The following is a 16,378-nucleotide window of genomic DNA, read 5'->3' as shown; positions in this document are numbered from 1 at the left end:
GAGTCTAGGCAGAACTTAGGGCCCACCCAGGGCAGGGCCCCACCGCGGCTTTGGCCCGGCCACCTGTGCTGGAAGAAGCTCTCGAGGGCCCGGCAGACCCCATAGCGCTCAGGAGGTGTGAGTAGGTGCTCCAGCTGCTGGCTGAAGGTCCTCCCTTGGACCCGGATGCTGGACGGCAGGATCTCCGCCACCCACTGCAGGGAGGTGAGCGCCGACGACGGGTTGGGTGAGTCCAGAGAATCGGAGTCTGCTGGGACCACAGGCGGGAGAGGCATGAGTGACTCAGAGTCCCCAGGCCAGGTGTAGTCTCCCTGGCTTTTGAGGTCAGGAGACCTCCTGAGCTGGGGTGTGGCTGTCCAGTGCCATGCATGGGAAGGCATGCCTGCGGCCCGACACTGGGGCCAAGGATAGAGGGAGTCAGCCCTGGGAAGGGTCCCTAAGGCTATACACTAGGGTTTTTTGTTTGTTTGTTTTGAGACAGAGTCTCGCTCTGTTGCCCAGGCGGGAGTGCAATGGCGTGATCTCGGCTCACTGCAACCTCCGCTTCCTGGGTTCAAGTGATTCTCTTGCCTCAGCCTCCCAAGTAGCTGGGACTACAGGCACGTGCCATCACGCCCAGCTAATTTTTGTATTTTTAGTAGAGACAGAGTTGCGCCATGTTGCTCAGACTGGTCTCAAACTCCTGGCCTCAAGCGATCCTCCCACCTTGGCCTCCCAAAGTGCTGGGATTCCAGGCATGAGCCACCATGCCCAGCCTCACTGGGGTTCCATAGCACCACTTAGGAGGCAGCCCCGGGGAGGCAAGCTGCAGGTTTAGGGGAAGAGCTGAGTCCTCAGCACTGTGACTCTCACATATAGCAGCCCGGGCAGGGTCTCTGGGGGCCAAGGAAGCCAAGTGTCCATGGGGGTCTCACCACTGGCAAATGGGACGAGCCCTTCCTCCACCACCAGCGTGGGCATGGCACCACTGCCCTGCAGCATGGACACCACCTTGTCGTGGGAGCAGTTCCTGCCAAGCAGAGATGGCCCAGGAGGGCCTGACTGGGGTAAGCCCTGTCCACGGCCACCAGCCAGACCTCCCTGTCCTGCCCACAGAGGTCACGCAGCAAGACCACCTCTGTGTGACTCTGTGTCCCCAGCATGGAGCTGGAGTATTTTCTGGTTGGAAGGATGAACTGAGGTCCTGGCTAGAGTTGGCGACTGGCGAGGAGGAGGGTTAGATTCAAGAGTTCCCATTGGAAGAGGGACAGACCCTGGGGACCAACTGGTGAGAGGAGATTGTGATCACAGCCTGGGTGCCCCAAGAGGCAGGAGTCTTGCAGGGGGTGGGGGCAGCTCCTCACCAACCCCTGGTGTCCCCAGTAGCCTCTGACCTCATGTCCAGTCCATTGAGGAAGAGGATCCGGTCACCTGACTTGAGGGCAGCATTGTCAGCTGGGCTCCCTGGAAGCAAGAAGAGAGGGTGTGCCAGTCAGCTGGGCAGGGTACCACTTTGAGAGCAGGATGCTATCCTGTTTTACAGGCGAGAAATGGAGACTCAGAGACCCATAGCTTGCCGGGCATGGTGGCTCACACCTGTAACCTCAGCACTTTGGGAGGCCAAGGCAGGAGGATCGCTTGAGCCCAGGAGTTCGAGACCAGCTTGGGCAACACAGCGAGACCCCATCTCTACCAAAAAAAAAATACAGAGCCCCATAGGCATGGGTGGCAGAGGAGAGTCAAATCAGGTCAGCAGACCCCTGTAATAGACTCTGCACATCTCCGATCTCAGCTGCTCTAAGGATCTAAGGACCACGGGAGTGATCCCCTAGCAGGGGCACAGCATGGACCCCCAGTGCTGGAGAAGAGTGAGGTCTGGAGGGCAGGACTTAGGCAGCATCAGTACTTCTTGAGTCCCTGCTCCATACACTGTTCTTAGCCCCATACAGAAAGGTCCTGTCAGGGTCTGGGATTCCTCTTTGCTTCAGGAGAATTATTTTCTGTATTTTTTTTTTTTTAATTTTAGAGACAGGGTCTTGCTGAAGTGCAGAGGTGTGATCACAGATCACTGCAGCCTCAACCTCCTAGGCTCAAGCAGTCTTCCCACCTCAGGCTCTGAGTAGCTGGGACCATAGGCACGCACCACCACTCTGGGCTTTTTTTTTTTTTTTTTTTTGAGATGGAGTCTCGCTCTATCACCCAGGCTGGAGTGCAGTGGCGTGATCTCGGCTCACTGCAACCTCTGCCTCCTGGGTTCAAGCTATTCTCCCACCTCAGCCTCCTGAATAGGTGGGACTACAGCCACCACGCCTGGCTAATGTGTGTGTGTGTGTGTGTGTGTGTGTGTGTGTTAGCGTGTGTTTAGTAGAGACGAGGTTTCGCCATATTGCCCAGGCTAGTCTCGAACTCCTGCTCAAGTGATCCGCCCGCCTTGGCCTCCCAAAGTGCTGGGATTACAGACATGAGCTACCATGCCCGGCCACCCAATTTTTGTATTTTTTGTAGCGACGAAGTTTCACCATGTTGCCCAGGCTGGTCTCAAACTCCTGGCCTCAAATGATCCTCCTGCCTCAGTCTCCCAAAGCGCTGGGATTACAGGTGTGAGCCACCACGTAGGCCTCTTTCTGCCTCTTTTATGAGTCATCATTCTAAATGTAATTTGGAAAGTAGGGAAAATGATCAATGGCTAAATAAAATATACTCTCAGATTGCGAGAAGTTCTCTCTGGGGGAAGTGGAAACTGTCCAGAGAAGAGAGGGAACAATTAGGGAAGACTTCCCGGGAGAGGCGAGATGGGGGAAATCCTTTCCCTGGACCAAAAAGGAGAGAGTGATGGTGGTGGCGAATCCAATCTGGCCTGCCTGGAATGGTGGGACAGCTAGAGAGGTTGTCGCAGGGGATCAAAGAGCACTGGGCCAGGAGTCAGGAGATCCCAGTTTCTGGTCCTTAATTTACCAGAGCCTCTCCAGGCCTCAGTTTCCCCATCTGTAAAAGCTTCCATCTAAGCATCCATTTGGCTTCCTATGACAGGAAAGGCATGGGATCACTGGCTTGAAGGTTGGGTTGGGAAGAACAGCAGACCTGGATTTTTTTTTTCTTTTTTTGAGACAGGGTCTTGCTCTGTCACCCAGGCTGGAGTGCAGTGGCACGATCATAGCTCACTACAGCCTCGAACTTCTGGGCTCAAGTGATCCTCCCACCCCAGCCTCCAGAGTAGCTGGGACTACAGGCATGTGCTTCACTATTGCTCAGACTGGTCTCAAACTCCTGGGCTCAAGTGATCTTCCTGCCTCGGCCTCCCAAAGTGCTAGGATTACAAGTGTGAGCCACTGCACCCAGCCACACCTGGATTCTAACAAGGCCCTAGGCCAGGTATCTCTGGCTACACATGTGGGAGAGACTGGGAGATGGAGATGGTGGTGGTGGCATGGTTGGAACAGCCACATCCACAGAGGAGAGATTAATCACTTCTAGAGGAAGCTCTCCAGAGAGCAGCTTTGGGCCTTTTGCTTACAATACGGTGTCAACAAGTTAGTGATGCCCAAATCGGGGAAGAACCTGAACATGCCACTTCTCAGGATTAAGTCTCAGAACAGCCTGAAGCCTGTAAGGATGATGCACTGACACTGAAGTGCTCTTCCAGGGCTGGGACTACTGGCCTCAGTTTCCCCCTTTGTAAAAGCGTCCATCTAAGCATCCATTTGGCTTCCTATGACAGGAAAGGCATGGGATCAGTCCCGGGCTGGGACTACAGGATCAGACGATGCCCAGCTCACAGATCCATACACTGGAGATGTGATGACACGCAGAGTGTGGAAAGAATGCAGTGGCATGGCCACCAATGGGGATGTGTAACCAGGAGCATTACACTTAGGTGCTGGGAGGGGACGGATGCAGGACAGAGCAGGTGACCCAGTTCTGAGCAGATGGTTACAGGGAGGGAGAATTCAATTCAGCTCTAGGAGACACTTCTGCCCTACAAACACCTTCCACAATGAATATGAGTGCACACACACCCCTGTCCCACTGGAGGGGCAGGAAGAAAGGGATTCTTGCACTGCAGAGGTTCTGCCTTCTTCAAGATGCCATGGTTGGGCATGGTGGCTCACGCCTGTAATCCCAACATTTAGGAGGCTGAGGCAGGAGGATCCCTTAAGCCCAGGAGTTGGAGGCTACAGTGGGCCATGATCATGCCACTGCACTCCAGCCTGGGTGACAGAGGGAGACCTCATCTCTCGTTTGTTTTTTTTGAGATGGAGTCTCACTCTGTCGCCCAGGCTGGAGTGCAATGGCATGATCTCAGCTCACTGCAAGCTCCGCCTCCCGGGCTCACGCCATTCTCCTGCCTCAGCCTCCCGAGTAGCTGGGACTACAGGCACCTGCCACCACACCTGGCTAATTTTTTTCTGTATTTTTAGTAGAGACGGGTTTCACCATGTTAGCCAGGATGGTCTCGATCTCCTGACCTCGTGATCCGCCTGCCTTGGCCTCCAAAGTGCTGGGATTACAGGCGTGAGCCACCGCACCCGGCCGACCTCATCTCTTAAAATAAAATAAAATAGGCCGAGTGTGGTGCTCTTGCCTGTAATTCCAGAACTTTAGGAGGCCAAGACGGGTGGATCACCCGAGGCCAGGAGTTCAAGACCAGCCTGGCCAACATGACGAAGCCCCATCTCTACTAAAAATATAAAAAAATTAGCTGGGTGTGGTGGCAGGCGCCTGTAATCTCAGCTACTCAGGAGGCTGAGGCAGGAGAATCGCTTGCACCTGGGAGGCGGAGGCTGCAGTGGGCTGAGATCATGCCATTGCACTCCAGCCTGGTCAACAAGAGCAAAACTCTGTCTCAAAAAATTAAATTAAATTAAATTTTAAAAATAGGCCAGGTGTGATGGCTCACGCCTGTACTCCCAGCGCTTTGGGAGGCCAAGGCGGGAGGATTACTTGAGCTCAGGAGTTCAAGACCAACCTAGGCAATATGGCAAAACCCCAGCTCTACCAGAAATACAAAAAATTAGCTAGGCATGGTGCCGTGCGCCTGTGGTCCCAGCTACTCTGGAGGCTGAGGAGGCTCTGGAGGCTCAGCTACACTTGAGCCTCGGAGATGGAGGTTGCAATGAGCCAAGATTGCACCACTGCACTCCAGCCTGGGTGACAGAGCGAGACACTATCTCATTAAAATAAAATAAAATAAATAAAAAGATGCCATGATTTCAGGAACAAGAAGGAGCAAGCAGGGCGGGAGGAGAGCGAAGTCCATATTCAGCAGGGGTTAGACAGCAGGCAGAGGCCCTGAGGCCCTTTTGGCTGTCTGAGTCTGGCCTGCCAGGCAAGAACCCAGTTCAGCGTGGGCACTCCATGAAGCTCGTGTTGCTGGGGGCACAGCCTGGGTAGGCAGCAGCTCAGTCCTGGCTGCCCCAGAGTCCTAGACAGTGCCCCGGCCCTCCCTGTGGACACAGGAAAGGTCTGGATGCAGAACCTGGTTCCCTTGGCTTGGGGGGATGCTGAATTTAGAGGGGCAGGGGTGGGGTGCCCCAACTCAGGCAGAAGGCTCTGGCCTCAAGCATCTTAGGTAGGAATGGGATTCAGATCTGCTGGCTCTGGGACACTCTGGGGACACCGTCTACACAAGGATGGTACCTGACGGGGAGGGGTTGCTGAGCAGGAGCCTACATGGGGTACAATGACCCGGCAGAGCCACCACGGGGCCCTTCACCCCATCCTGGGCCTTAGGGACTCTTAGGGCAACCGGCCCACCCCTCACCAGGCAGGACAGACTCGATCCAGACAGGCCCGTGGCCGCGAAGTGTGAAGCCGAAGCTCTTGTTGCCTTTGTAGACTCGGACAGTCCTGGGGGAAAAAGAAGGGGCGAGCAGCATGATGGAGAGGGGGCCCTGGGGCGCAGAGGTTGGAGATGTCCCGTGTCCCTCTCCCCTTAACCTCTCCGGCCCCCTATGCACCCCAGATGCCCAGCCCCGCCCCTACGCCCTCTCCCCGGGTCTCGGTCCCGAGCCCACCCGCAGGGAGGCGCCCGCTGCCAGTGCCTGTGAGCCCCGCGTACCTGCGCGCGCCCCCGGGGCCGGCGAGGCCGCCCACCAGCAAGGAGGCCCTGCGCGGGGGCGGCTCATCCGGGCGGCGCGGCGGGGCGCTGGCGCGTGTGGACACCAGGAGGCGCTCCGGCCGCTCCTCGCTGCGGCTCCGGCGCAGTCGCTGCGCGCCCTGGGTCCGGCGGGCGCGGCACAGCTTGCCCAGGAGGCCCTGAGACACCACCTCGTCGAAGCGCGCCCGGTGCTTCTTGGGGATGAAGATCCTGCCGGCGAGGACGGCGGAGTCGGGGCGCGTTCCCGGACCCCGGATCTCTGCAAACCGCGGCCCGAAGGCGCGTCCTCGCGGGCGCCGCCCTAGGCTCTCCCACCTCTTCCTAGGAGTGGCGGAGGGCTGGGGGGATCGGGATGAGCAGCCGGTAGCACCCCAGTCTCCCCCTCGCTGCTCGGATTTGCGCCCCCAGCTAGGACTTGGCGTCCTGCTCGCTTCACCTCGGGAATGGCCCGTTCGGACCGTCCTCCATGACTCTGGCCACTGCAGGGCCCGAGCCCCTCAAAGCCAGTCCACGGACCCGTTCCTCCTCCTGCCTCTGTCCTCTCCCCCCAGTCCCTCTGCACCCGCCAGGCCAAGCCCTGAGCCAGGGATCCCCACCACCCACTGTCTCCCACCTCGTCTCTAGATGGCTCTGCTGGAGGAAACTGGAACCCACGAGCCCTTCACCACGCCTCCAGTCTTCCTGCTTGCTTCTCTGGCCAGGCCCATCTGCAGCTGCCCACTCAGATATCTGGCAGGAACCCCGTTTCTGCCACCTTCAGTCCTATCTCTAAGCTCTTGCCCAGGCTCTTGCCCAGGTCCACTCCTTTGCTTCCTTAGCTAAATGAGGCTCCGTACCCAACACTGGCCTCCTTTCAACTTAATCCTACATGTATTCAGGGAGCCCCTGCTATCTGTGCCAGCCAGGAACTGGCGTTCAAAGCTGAAGGGACTGTGTGGCTCCTGCTCTCAAAGTAGTTACCTTGGAAGTGAGAGGCAGGGGGAAGGCCTGTGGGTCTCCGCTGCAGGGCTAGAAACTCTCTCTCTTTCTCTGTCTCTCTCTGTTCTTTTCTCTCTTGAGAGAGGGTCTTGCTCTGTCTCCCAGACTATAGTACAGTGGCACGATCATAGCACGATCATAGCTCACTGTAACCTGGAACTCCTGGTCTCAAGGGATCCTCCTGCCTCAGCCTCCCTTGTAGCTAGGACTACAGGCACATGGCACCAGGCTAATTTTTTTTTTTTTTTTTTTTCAGAGTCTTGCTCTGTCGCCCAGGCTGGAGTACAATGGTGAGATCTCGGCTCATTGGAACCTCCACCTCCCCAGTTCAAGCAATTCTTCTGCCTCAGCCTCCCGAGTAGCTGGGATTACAGGTGCATGCCACCACGACGGCTAATTTTTGTATTTTTAGTAGAGATGGGGTTTCACCATGTTGGCCAGGCTGGTCTTGAACTCCTGACCTCAGGTGATCTGCCCGCCTCGGCCTCCCACAGTCCTGGGATTAGACGTGAGCCACTGTGCCCGGCATTTTTTTTTCTTTTTAATTTTTTTGTAGAGATGAGGCTCTATGTTGCCCAGGCTGGTCTCAAACTCCTTGGCTCAAGTGATACTCCCACCTCCACTTCTCGAAGTGCTGGGATTACAGGCGTGAGCTACAACACCCAGCCTTGGAAGCGTTCCGGGGGTTATGTCTATAGTTCAATCCTGAGCCACAGTGACTGGCCAGGGCTCAGCACATAGGAGAGACTCAGTCAACAGGAGATCCACCAGCAGCCTAACCCCATCTCTGAGTAATGGCAGCAGTTAACATCCTGATGGACTCTCCGGTCTGTGGCAGAGGATTCTGAGGCACAGAGAGGACCTGTAGCTCTCCACGGTTACACAGCTGGCCTGTGGCACAGCTGGCATCAGAGACCAGACTTCAGCGCTCAGCACTGTGGCAGGACCTCTAACAAGAGCCCCTGAAGGTCTGGTTGCCTGTGAGGTCTCCCTGGCTGCATCCCAAGGCCCCCTTCCCTGTTCCTTGTACCAGGTGCCAGGGCCAAGGGCAAGATGAGGGGGAGAAGGGAGAAGGGATCAGTGGCCTTGCAGCTGAAAGACAAACCCCTCTGAGGTGTCCCAGCGGCCCTCACACTTCCCTCCACCTCTGTGGGTAGGAGTAATTAGGCCCGCCAGGCAAAAGAAATTGCCTGGTGGGAGGAAGTGGGTGTGGATTCTCAGGGAGGAGGCTCTGTCCCCGCAGTGAGCTCTGCTCCAGGTCTGGATGGTCCGGGGGGTAACCAGGATCCAGGATGAATGTCCTGCTCACCTCTGCCCGGTGCCCATTCCCATCCACCTGCAATGCTTCCTGCAAATCCGGAAACTCAGCCTCATCCCCCAGATGGTCATTTAAGGTCTCCAGAGCCTGACCGCTCCATCTGCCAGGCCTGCACATTCCCTAGCGCCTCCCAGACCTCAAGCCTCATGTCCAGGCAAAGGAGAGAAGACACACACACCTGAGACTGTCCACCTCACTTCCGGCTCCAGCCACAGACTCTGAAGACATCACCCCATGCACCCAACCCTTGAGTCCAACCTGGGCAGGGGTCAAGAGGACATCACAGCTCTACCTTCCAGCAGCAACTAGAAAAGGCCCTGTCATCCGGGCGCAGTGGCTCAAGCCTGTAATCCTAGCACTTTAGGAGGCCGAGGCAGGCAGATTACCTGAGGTCAGGAGTTCGAGACCAGCCTGGCCAAAGTGGTGAAACCCCATCTCTACTAAAAATACAAAACTTAGCCGGGCATGGTAGTGCACTCCTGTAATCCCAGCTACTCAGGAGGCTGAGGCACGAGAATTGCTTGAACCGGGGAGACAGAGGTTGAAGTGAGCCGAGATTGTACCACTGCACTCCAGCCTGGGCAAAAGAGTGAGACTCCATCTCAAAAAAAAGAAAAGGCCCTGTCCCCCAGGTGGGAACCAGGCTGTCACCAACTGCACAGATGGAAGAAGGTTGGGCAGCCCTTTCCTTACTTGGTGTTTTTGGGGCTGAGACAGAGGCCAAGGCTGCCTGGTGAGCCAGACATCCAACCTGGCTCCTGCTGGCCCTCCATGCAGCTCAGTCTGGCCCAGAGTCCCCAGCCCTGGGTCTGCCCTAAATCGACCAACCCAGCAGAGCCAGGAGCAGTGGGGCCACAGTGACTATCACCACCAGTCACTATCCCCCCTGACTGGCAGTCCAGCAATCACTGTCTCTGGACTCTGAAGTCCCTGCTATGCCAACAGGCCTCTCTCAGGCCACAGGACTCTTCCTGGGGGCCACACAATGACCTTGCACACCGGGTCAGTTCTGTTCTCTCTGCCAGAGTCAGGTCTAAATCCAACCCCAAGTTCCTACCCCGCCCCCTCCTAGGGTCCTCTCTCCCCACCCAGCTTTCTCTCTCTCTCTCTTTTTTTTTTTTTTTTTTTTTTTTTAAGACAGAGTCTCGCTCTGTCACACAGGCTGGAGTGCAGTGGTGCGATCTCCGCTCACTGCAAGCTCCGCCTCCAGGATTCATGCCATTCTCCTGCCTCAGCCTCCCGAGTAGCTGGGACTACAGGCGCATGCCTTCACACCTGGCTAATTTTTTGTATTTTTAGTAGAGACGGGGTTTCACCGTTTTAGCCAGAACGGTCTCAATTTCCTGACCTCATGATCCGCCCACCTCGGCCTCCCAAAGTGCTGGGATTACAGGAGTGAGCCACCGCGCCCGGCCTTTTTTGTTGTTGTTTGTTTGTTTGAGAGAGACTCTCTGTCGCCCAGGATGGAGTGCAGTGGTACACTCTTGGCTCACTGCAACCTCTGCCTCCCAGGTTCAAGCGATTCTCCTGCCTCAGCCTCTCGAGTATCTGGGGCTACAGGCATGCACCACCACACCTGGCTGTTTTTTTTAATTTTTAGTAGAGACGGGGTTTCACCATGTTGGTCAGGCTGGTCTCGAACTCCTGACCTCAGAAGATCCGCACCCCCCACCCCCCTCGCCCTCCCAAAGTGCTGGGATTACCGGCGTGAGCCACCGCGCCTGGCCCCCCACCCAGCTTTCTTTATCTCACCTTTGATCATCAGCCAGCGAAATGGTGGCAAGGGGACAAGGGTTCCCTGGTTCAGTATAGGGAGCACGGCAGTGGAGAGGTCGTGCCCCCCAAACTCAGGACGAGATGCCCCCGATTTTCACAAGAGCACCCAACCTCAGTCTCCGCCCTCTGTCCTGTCCCCTCGACCAGCCCAGTTGTAGGAAGGAAAGTGGGCTTTCAATCCCAGCCTTTTATCCCAACACCGACTCTTTAGGGCCACGCACGGGTTCTGAGCGCCCAACGCTTAGACCTCGCCGCCCCGGTACCCACCGAGTTTATTTCCAACCTCCCTGGGCCTCGGGCTCCGCCCAGGCTCGGAGGGTGCCCACCCAGGGCAGGGAAGCCCCTCCACGCTCCAGCCCCACCCCCTTTCAGACCAGCCCGAGGCGGATCCGTGGCGCAGAGGGCGCACGGTTCCCGGAGGCGCGGGACGCGATGGGGAAGCTACCGAAAGTGCCGAGAGAAGCCCTGGTCCTTCCCCATCTGGAGCCGGGGACCGCGGCGCGGCAGGTGCCGAAGGGCAGGGGGTAGCCGAGCCCAGGAATGGAGCGAGCGCGCCGCGACTCCACGCACCTCTGCCCTGCGAGCGCGCGCGGCCCCTCCCGAGCCGTCCCGGCCCGCAGCCCCGCCCTGCCCCCTTTTGGTGGCCCCGCCCCCTCCAGGTAGCCCCGCCTCTGCCCTGCTGGGACCCTTTTGGTCGCTCTGGGGTGCAGCGGAAACTGGCGGCGGTTTGAAGCCGCCGCGCTCACTCCCCTTGGCTCTCTCCGTTATTCCCTTCCCAGGATCCTCGCCTGCGTCCTCTCCAGCTACTGCGCCCCGGACCCCCACACAGTGGCGAGTCCCCGCAGTTCAGAGGAAGCCCCGACGGCCTTTGGTAGAGCATGCAATATTTTCCGGAGGGGATGCCCTTTACGCTGGGCCTCCAGGGCTCAGCAGGAGTCGGCCGGCTAGAAGAAGCCCTGTTTACCCTCCCCGGGGTCGGGAGGGACCCACCTCAGCCTCCCAAGTAGCTGGGACTACAGGCATATACCATCATGCCTGGCTAATTATCGGCTGTGGCCGAGAAGAGGCTGGATAGGGAGGCTTTGAATGCCGTGGTCAGCAGCTGAGACCCCACTCTGGGAAGAGGAAGGAGCCGTGGGAGGGTTTCATGGTTCAAGGAGAGGTGGAAGGACTCCAAAGGTTTTGGCACACCAGGAGAGGGCTGATGCTGGGAGGTGACCCAGAGGGGGGTGTTGGGATGGGACAAGAAGCCGAATTCCAAAACACAGAGGAGGTGGAGTGTCTGAGGCCTGGGGAGTCAGTGCGAGTGAGGACAGGACGCCCAGGCTGCGACAACCCCCAGGTGAGTGGGGAGGGAGCGAGTAGAGGGCCTCCCGGAGCTGCGCCTCTTGCCCTGCCAGGAGAGAAGAGGGGAGGAGCATTAAAGGGGAGGAGAGGGAGGCCACAGGAAAGGAGGTCTGGACTCTTCCCTGGGGGCTCTGGGCCTGCCATCCCCTGAACAGCAGCAGGAGGGGACCCCAGCGTGCCTGCTTGCGTGTCATGTCTCAAGGAGTCCCGACTGCCTCTGGAGAGGCCCAGAATCAGGCCTGAGGAACAAATGAGAGTTGGGGTAACCAGTTCAAGGCACATCCTGGGGAGGGGCTCTTCAGGGGCACCCCCAACCAGAACATCAGCATGAAGCCCTCTCCAAAGACAGGCGGGAACAGCAGAGGCAAGATGCCCCAGGACTTTCCCTCTGTCTCACTCAGAGGGACAGCTCCCATGGGGCAGCCTGTGGGTACCTGCAGGCAGCACAGGGAGGACCCTCTGGTCCGATCATCGGTCTCTGGTACTGTCCACGCACTGCTCCCCAATACACCGCAGCCCCCCCATTCCTGGCCCTAGCAAGACCATCACTTTGCTGTGACCCCCCGTGGCTGTACTTCTTCCTGGAAGCAGCCAGAAACTGGAGCCAGTGCCCACTCATGCCGTGCCCTCCCCAAGCCCTGTCCTCAGCCCTGCAAGGGAGAGAAGCAGCTGACAAGCCTCCCAGCCAGCACAGCTCTCTGACGTCTGTGGGGCCCCAGCCATCCCATTATGATTGGAGCCATTCCTGGTTGTATTGTGCCAGCTGCAGTGGCCCAGAATCCAGAACCACACATGGCCAAAGGCTCTGAAAACCATCCACCGTGCTGTGGGCACAGGAGATGCAACCAGGGAGCAGACGCCCAGGGTCAAATCCAGGCACGCTACCTCAGAGCCAGGTCTCCGTGGGCACAGTGGGGCCAGCTGCTCATGCCTGTGGCCAGGTGACCCAGGGCAGCATGAGGTGGTCACCCAGTCACTAGGTGATCGCCAGGGGACAGGCAACAGCCGGACTTCCCTGAAGGGTCTGCTCCAGCAAAAGGCACTGCTTAAGTTTCCTCCAGAGCTGTACTTCTCAACCAGTCGTGATTTTTGTCCACCCAGGGGATATTTGGCAGTCACTTGGCATTTTGTTTGTTACAAAATGACAACTGACAGGGGGTTGTGCTACTGGCATCTAGGGGGTAGAGGCCTGGGATGCTGCTAAACATCCTATAATGTGCAGGACAGCCCCTGACAACAGAGAAATATCAGCTCCTAAACGTCAGCAGTGCCCTACTTGAGACACCTGCTCTTGGGAACGAGAGCTTCCCTAAGAGAAGCCAATACTAATTGAGCACATATTTTATGCCTGGTGCTTCTATCTACACGTCTCATAGAATTCTCCCAATATCTCTCTTATTTATTTTTAGAGACAGAGTCTCACTCTGTCACCCAGGCTGGAGTGCAATGGCATGATCATGAATCACTGCAGCCTCAAATTCCTGGGCTTAAGTGATCCTCCCACCTCAGCCTCCCAAATAGCTAGGACTACAGGCACGTACCACTATGCCTGGCTAATTTTTTAATTTTTTTTTTTTTGTAAACATGGGGTCTCGCTCTGTTGCCTAGGCTGGTCTTCAACTCCTGGCCTTAAGCAATCCTTCTGTTTCAGCCTCCAAAATCGCTGGGATTACAGGCAGGCACCACTGCCCCAAGCTCATTTTTAAACTTTTTTTTTTTTTTTTTAAGAGATGGGGTCTTGCTATGTTGTCTAGGCTGGCCTTAAGCTCCTGGGCTCCAGTGATCCTCCTACCTCAGCCTCCCAAAATGTTGGGATTACAGGCATGAACCACCAAACCCAGCTAATTTTTTATATGTATTTTTTGTAGTGATGGGGTTTCACTGTGCTGCCTGGACTGGTCTTGAACTCTGGCCTTAAGCAACCCTCCCACCTCAGCCTCCTAAAATGCTGGGCTTACAGGCATGAACCACTGCACCCAGTCCCAATAACTCTATATTATGGTGTTCATGACACTTGGCACTGAAGCAGAAGAGGGTGACGGGGTGCAGATAGTCCCTCACACGCCACCCTTAGATTCTCAACTCACCTTTCCTGCTTTCAGTTGGCCAAGTTCATTTACATGGTTTCCTACCAAGAACCCTGCTGAGAACACCCAGAAACTACCAAGCCCATTTTACAGACAAACTGTAGATGTCAGTGAACCTGCCTGAGATTGCACTGCCAGTTAGTGGACCTGTATTCAAGCCGGGTCTGTCCGGATTCCGAATCCCAGCTTCTACCATGACTTGCCCCTGACCTGACACCCCGTTCCCCCCACGCCACCACTCATATTTCCTGAAACGCTAGCGGACCGCAAAGCTGACTCTGCTTTCCTGTTCCCTCCTGGCCACGTCACACTTTCCAAACTGCCTGGCCTGTCCTAATTAGAAAGCCATTTTCTCACTTCATCAGACCGGGATCCCTTTGGGGACAGACCCAAATTAGCCTCCCAGTCGCAGGATTAACTGTTGTGGTGAAGGAATAGGAGACCTCCTGCTTACATGGTGACCACGGACCCATCTCACCCTTTACAGCAGCAGCGCTGTCCAAGGGAACGTTCTGTGACGATGGACAAGGTCTACATCCGCCTGGTCCTGTACGGTAGCCACTAGCCATATGTCACTGTCACTGTTGTGTGCTTGGAATGTGGCTAGTGAGACTGAGAAGCTGAACTTTATATTTTATCAAATATTAATTACATTTAACTTTTTTTTTTTTGGAACAGAGTCTGGCTCTGTCACCCAGGCTGGAGGCTGGAGTGCAGTGGCTTGTCTCACCTCACTGCAACCTCCACCTCCCGGGTTCAAGCGATTCTTCTGCTTCAGCCTCCCAAAGTAGCTGGGATTACTGGCAACTGCCATCATGCCCAGCTAATTTATTTATTTATTTATTTTGAGATAGAGTTTCACTCCTGTTGCCCAGGCTGGAGTGCAATGGCACGATCTCGGCTCACTGCAATCTCCGCCTCCCAGGTTCAAGCGATTCTCCTGCCTCAGTCTCCCGAGTACCTGGGATTACAGGCATGCGCCACCACCCCCAGCTAATTTTGTATTTTTAGTAGTGACGGGGTTTCTCCATGTTGGTCAGGCTGGTCTCAAACTCCCGACCTCAGGTGATCCACCCGCCTCGCCCTCCCAAAGTGCTGGGATTACAGGTGTGAGCCACCGCGCTGGGCCTTGCCCAGCAAATTGTTGTATTTTTAGTAGAGGCGAGGTTTCACCATGTTGGCCAGGCTGGTCTCGAACTCCTGACCTCAGGTGATCCACCCGCCTCGGCCTCCTAAAGTGCTGGAATTACAGGCATACGCCAGCACGCCCAGCCACATTTAACTTTAAATAACCATGTGTGGCTAGTGGCTACTGTGCTAGATGGCCCAGCTTCATGGTGTCACTGCTCCCTTCTCCTTCTCCCCAAGCCTTCTATTTTGGCCACTGGGATCACCCTTTAGTGAGGCCACACCTCTCTGATTTGGGTGGGTCCTGGACTCCTTGCAGATCTTTGACACACACACACGTGTATATTTTTTTGCCTACCACCCTTTGGCTGTTCAACCTCTCACTTAAACCTTACCTCTTGGTGGGGCACAGTGGCTCACACCTGTAATCCCAGCACTTTGGGAGGCTGAGATGGGAGGATCTCTTGAGGCCAGGCCAACCTGGGCAACATAGTGAGACCCTGTCTCTATTTATAAATTCTTAAAAAAATTAAACCTTGTCTCTCCTCAATGTGGGGTCTTAGGGCCCAAGTGGTGGCTCTCTGTGGTCCCCTCTACTCCCTGTTGGGTGGTTCACAGCTGGGGGCTGTTGGATGCCATAGGCCAGGGCAGCACTGCCCTCACCCTGTATGGCTAGCACCTGGCCCATCTGAACTCTCCTTGGGGACTGTCCTCCCACATCTACAGGACGCACCACCAGACTCCACCAGTCACTAAGCCACAGCACTGCCACCTCCTGCTGCCTCCTCCAAGAAGCCTGCCCTGGTTGCTCTGTGCTGAGTTAGCCATCAACTGGCACCCAACCCTGGGAATCACAGCTGCGTCTGTGGCTTCTCCATGCCCCCTCTGACCTCTCTCCAGATGGGGCTGCCCAGAGATCGCTGCCACCCTAGAGGCCAGCACACTATGGGGCCATGGGTGACTGGCCAGCCCTGGGGAGGGGGTTGTTGGGAAGTGGGGGGTTTGAAGAGGTGCGGGGTGGCTGAAGCCCTACTGCCAGGGTAACATTCTCCTTGCAGAGCCCAGCTGGGCGCCGCCCCTTCCTCCAGCAGCCTCCCCAGTTTTCCTGGCGCACTTGACACGCGCTTACAGCAGAGGCTGCCGTTTCAAGCTGCGGGGACTGGGCATCCCCAGGTGTCCAGGGCTCCCGCTGCCCAGGCTGTAAATCGAGCGCACCCAAGGGGGTTCCCCCTCCCGCGCCCTGCCCGACCCGCTGCCGCAGCTGCCGGCGGCTTGGGGACCAGCAGCGGCTGGGAAAGGCGGGCATGGGGCTGTCCCGGGGGGCAGGCGGGCTGGCCCGGAAGGGGGCAGAACAGACACCGGCAGCGCTGTGGGAGAGGAGAACCGAAAGGGCCTCCAGCCGAGCCCGGCTGCCAGCAGCCGGGAGACGAGCGAGCCAACTTCCTGGGGGACAGCTGGGCCGCCTGCGCCCCGCTGGCCCATCCCTGGTGCGGAGGGGCGGGACGGGGGGCTGCCTGTCAATCAGCTCCCCAGGAAGCGCTCAGAGCCAGCGCATCATCTCCGCGGCAAATTCGGCTCTAGAAATAACTTTTTTCCTTTTTTCCCCTCTTCTGATTCTCCTAGCAAGGGGCTCACCCCTTACTCACCCCAGGCAGCTCATGGTGGCCT

General features: G+C 56.9%; 1 protein-coding gene across 7 annotated transcripts in view; it reads right to left on the bottom strand.

The window, feature by feature from the left end:
* Positions 1-16,378, bottom strand: part of GRID2IP (Grid2 interacting protein) — a 70,842-nt gene that overhangs the window by 35,638 nt on the left and 18,826 nt on the right. For 5 of the 7 annotated variants that reach the window (XM_055114936.2, XM_055114938.2, XM_055114937.2 and 2 more), the window contains exons 1-6: positions 10,594-10,754; positions 6,038-6,286; positions 5,741-5,826; positions 1,374-1,443; positions 915-1,009; positions 64-247 (exon numbers count right to left, since the gene is read on the bottom strand). In XM_055114936.2, the coding sequence (XP_054970911.1) occupies positions 64-247; positions 915-1,009; positions 1,374-1,443; positions 5,741-5,826; positions 6,038-6,286; positions 10,594-10,628 (719 nt within the window). In that variant the 5' untranslated portion in view covers positions 10,629-10,754. Of the gene's footprint in view, positions 1-63; positions 248-914; positions 1,010-1,373; positions 1,444-5,740; positions 5,827-6,037; positions 6,287-10,593; positions 10,755-16,378 lie in introns of those variants that run through there. The other 2 variants (XM_063605622.1, XM_055114940.2) reach the window with 1 other exon arrangement.

Source organism: Pan paniscus, chromosome 6 (genome assembly GCF_029289425.2).
Source record: "Pan paniscus chromosome 6, NHGRI_mPanPan1-v2.0_pri, whole genome shotgun sequence".
NCBI classification, from domain to species: Eukaryota; Metazoa; Chordata; class Mammalia; order Primates; family Hominidae; genus Pan; species Pan paniscus.
The sequence above is the reverse complement of the archived record's forward strand: the minus strand, read 5'-3'. Positions and strand labels throughout refer to the sequence as shown.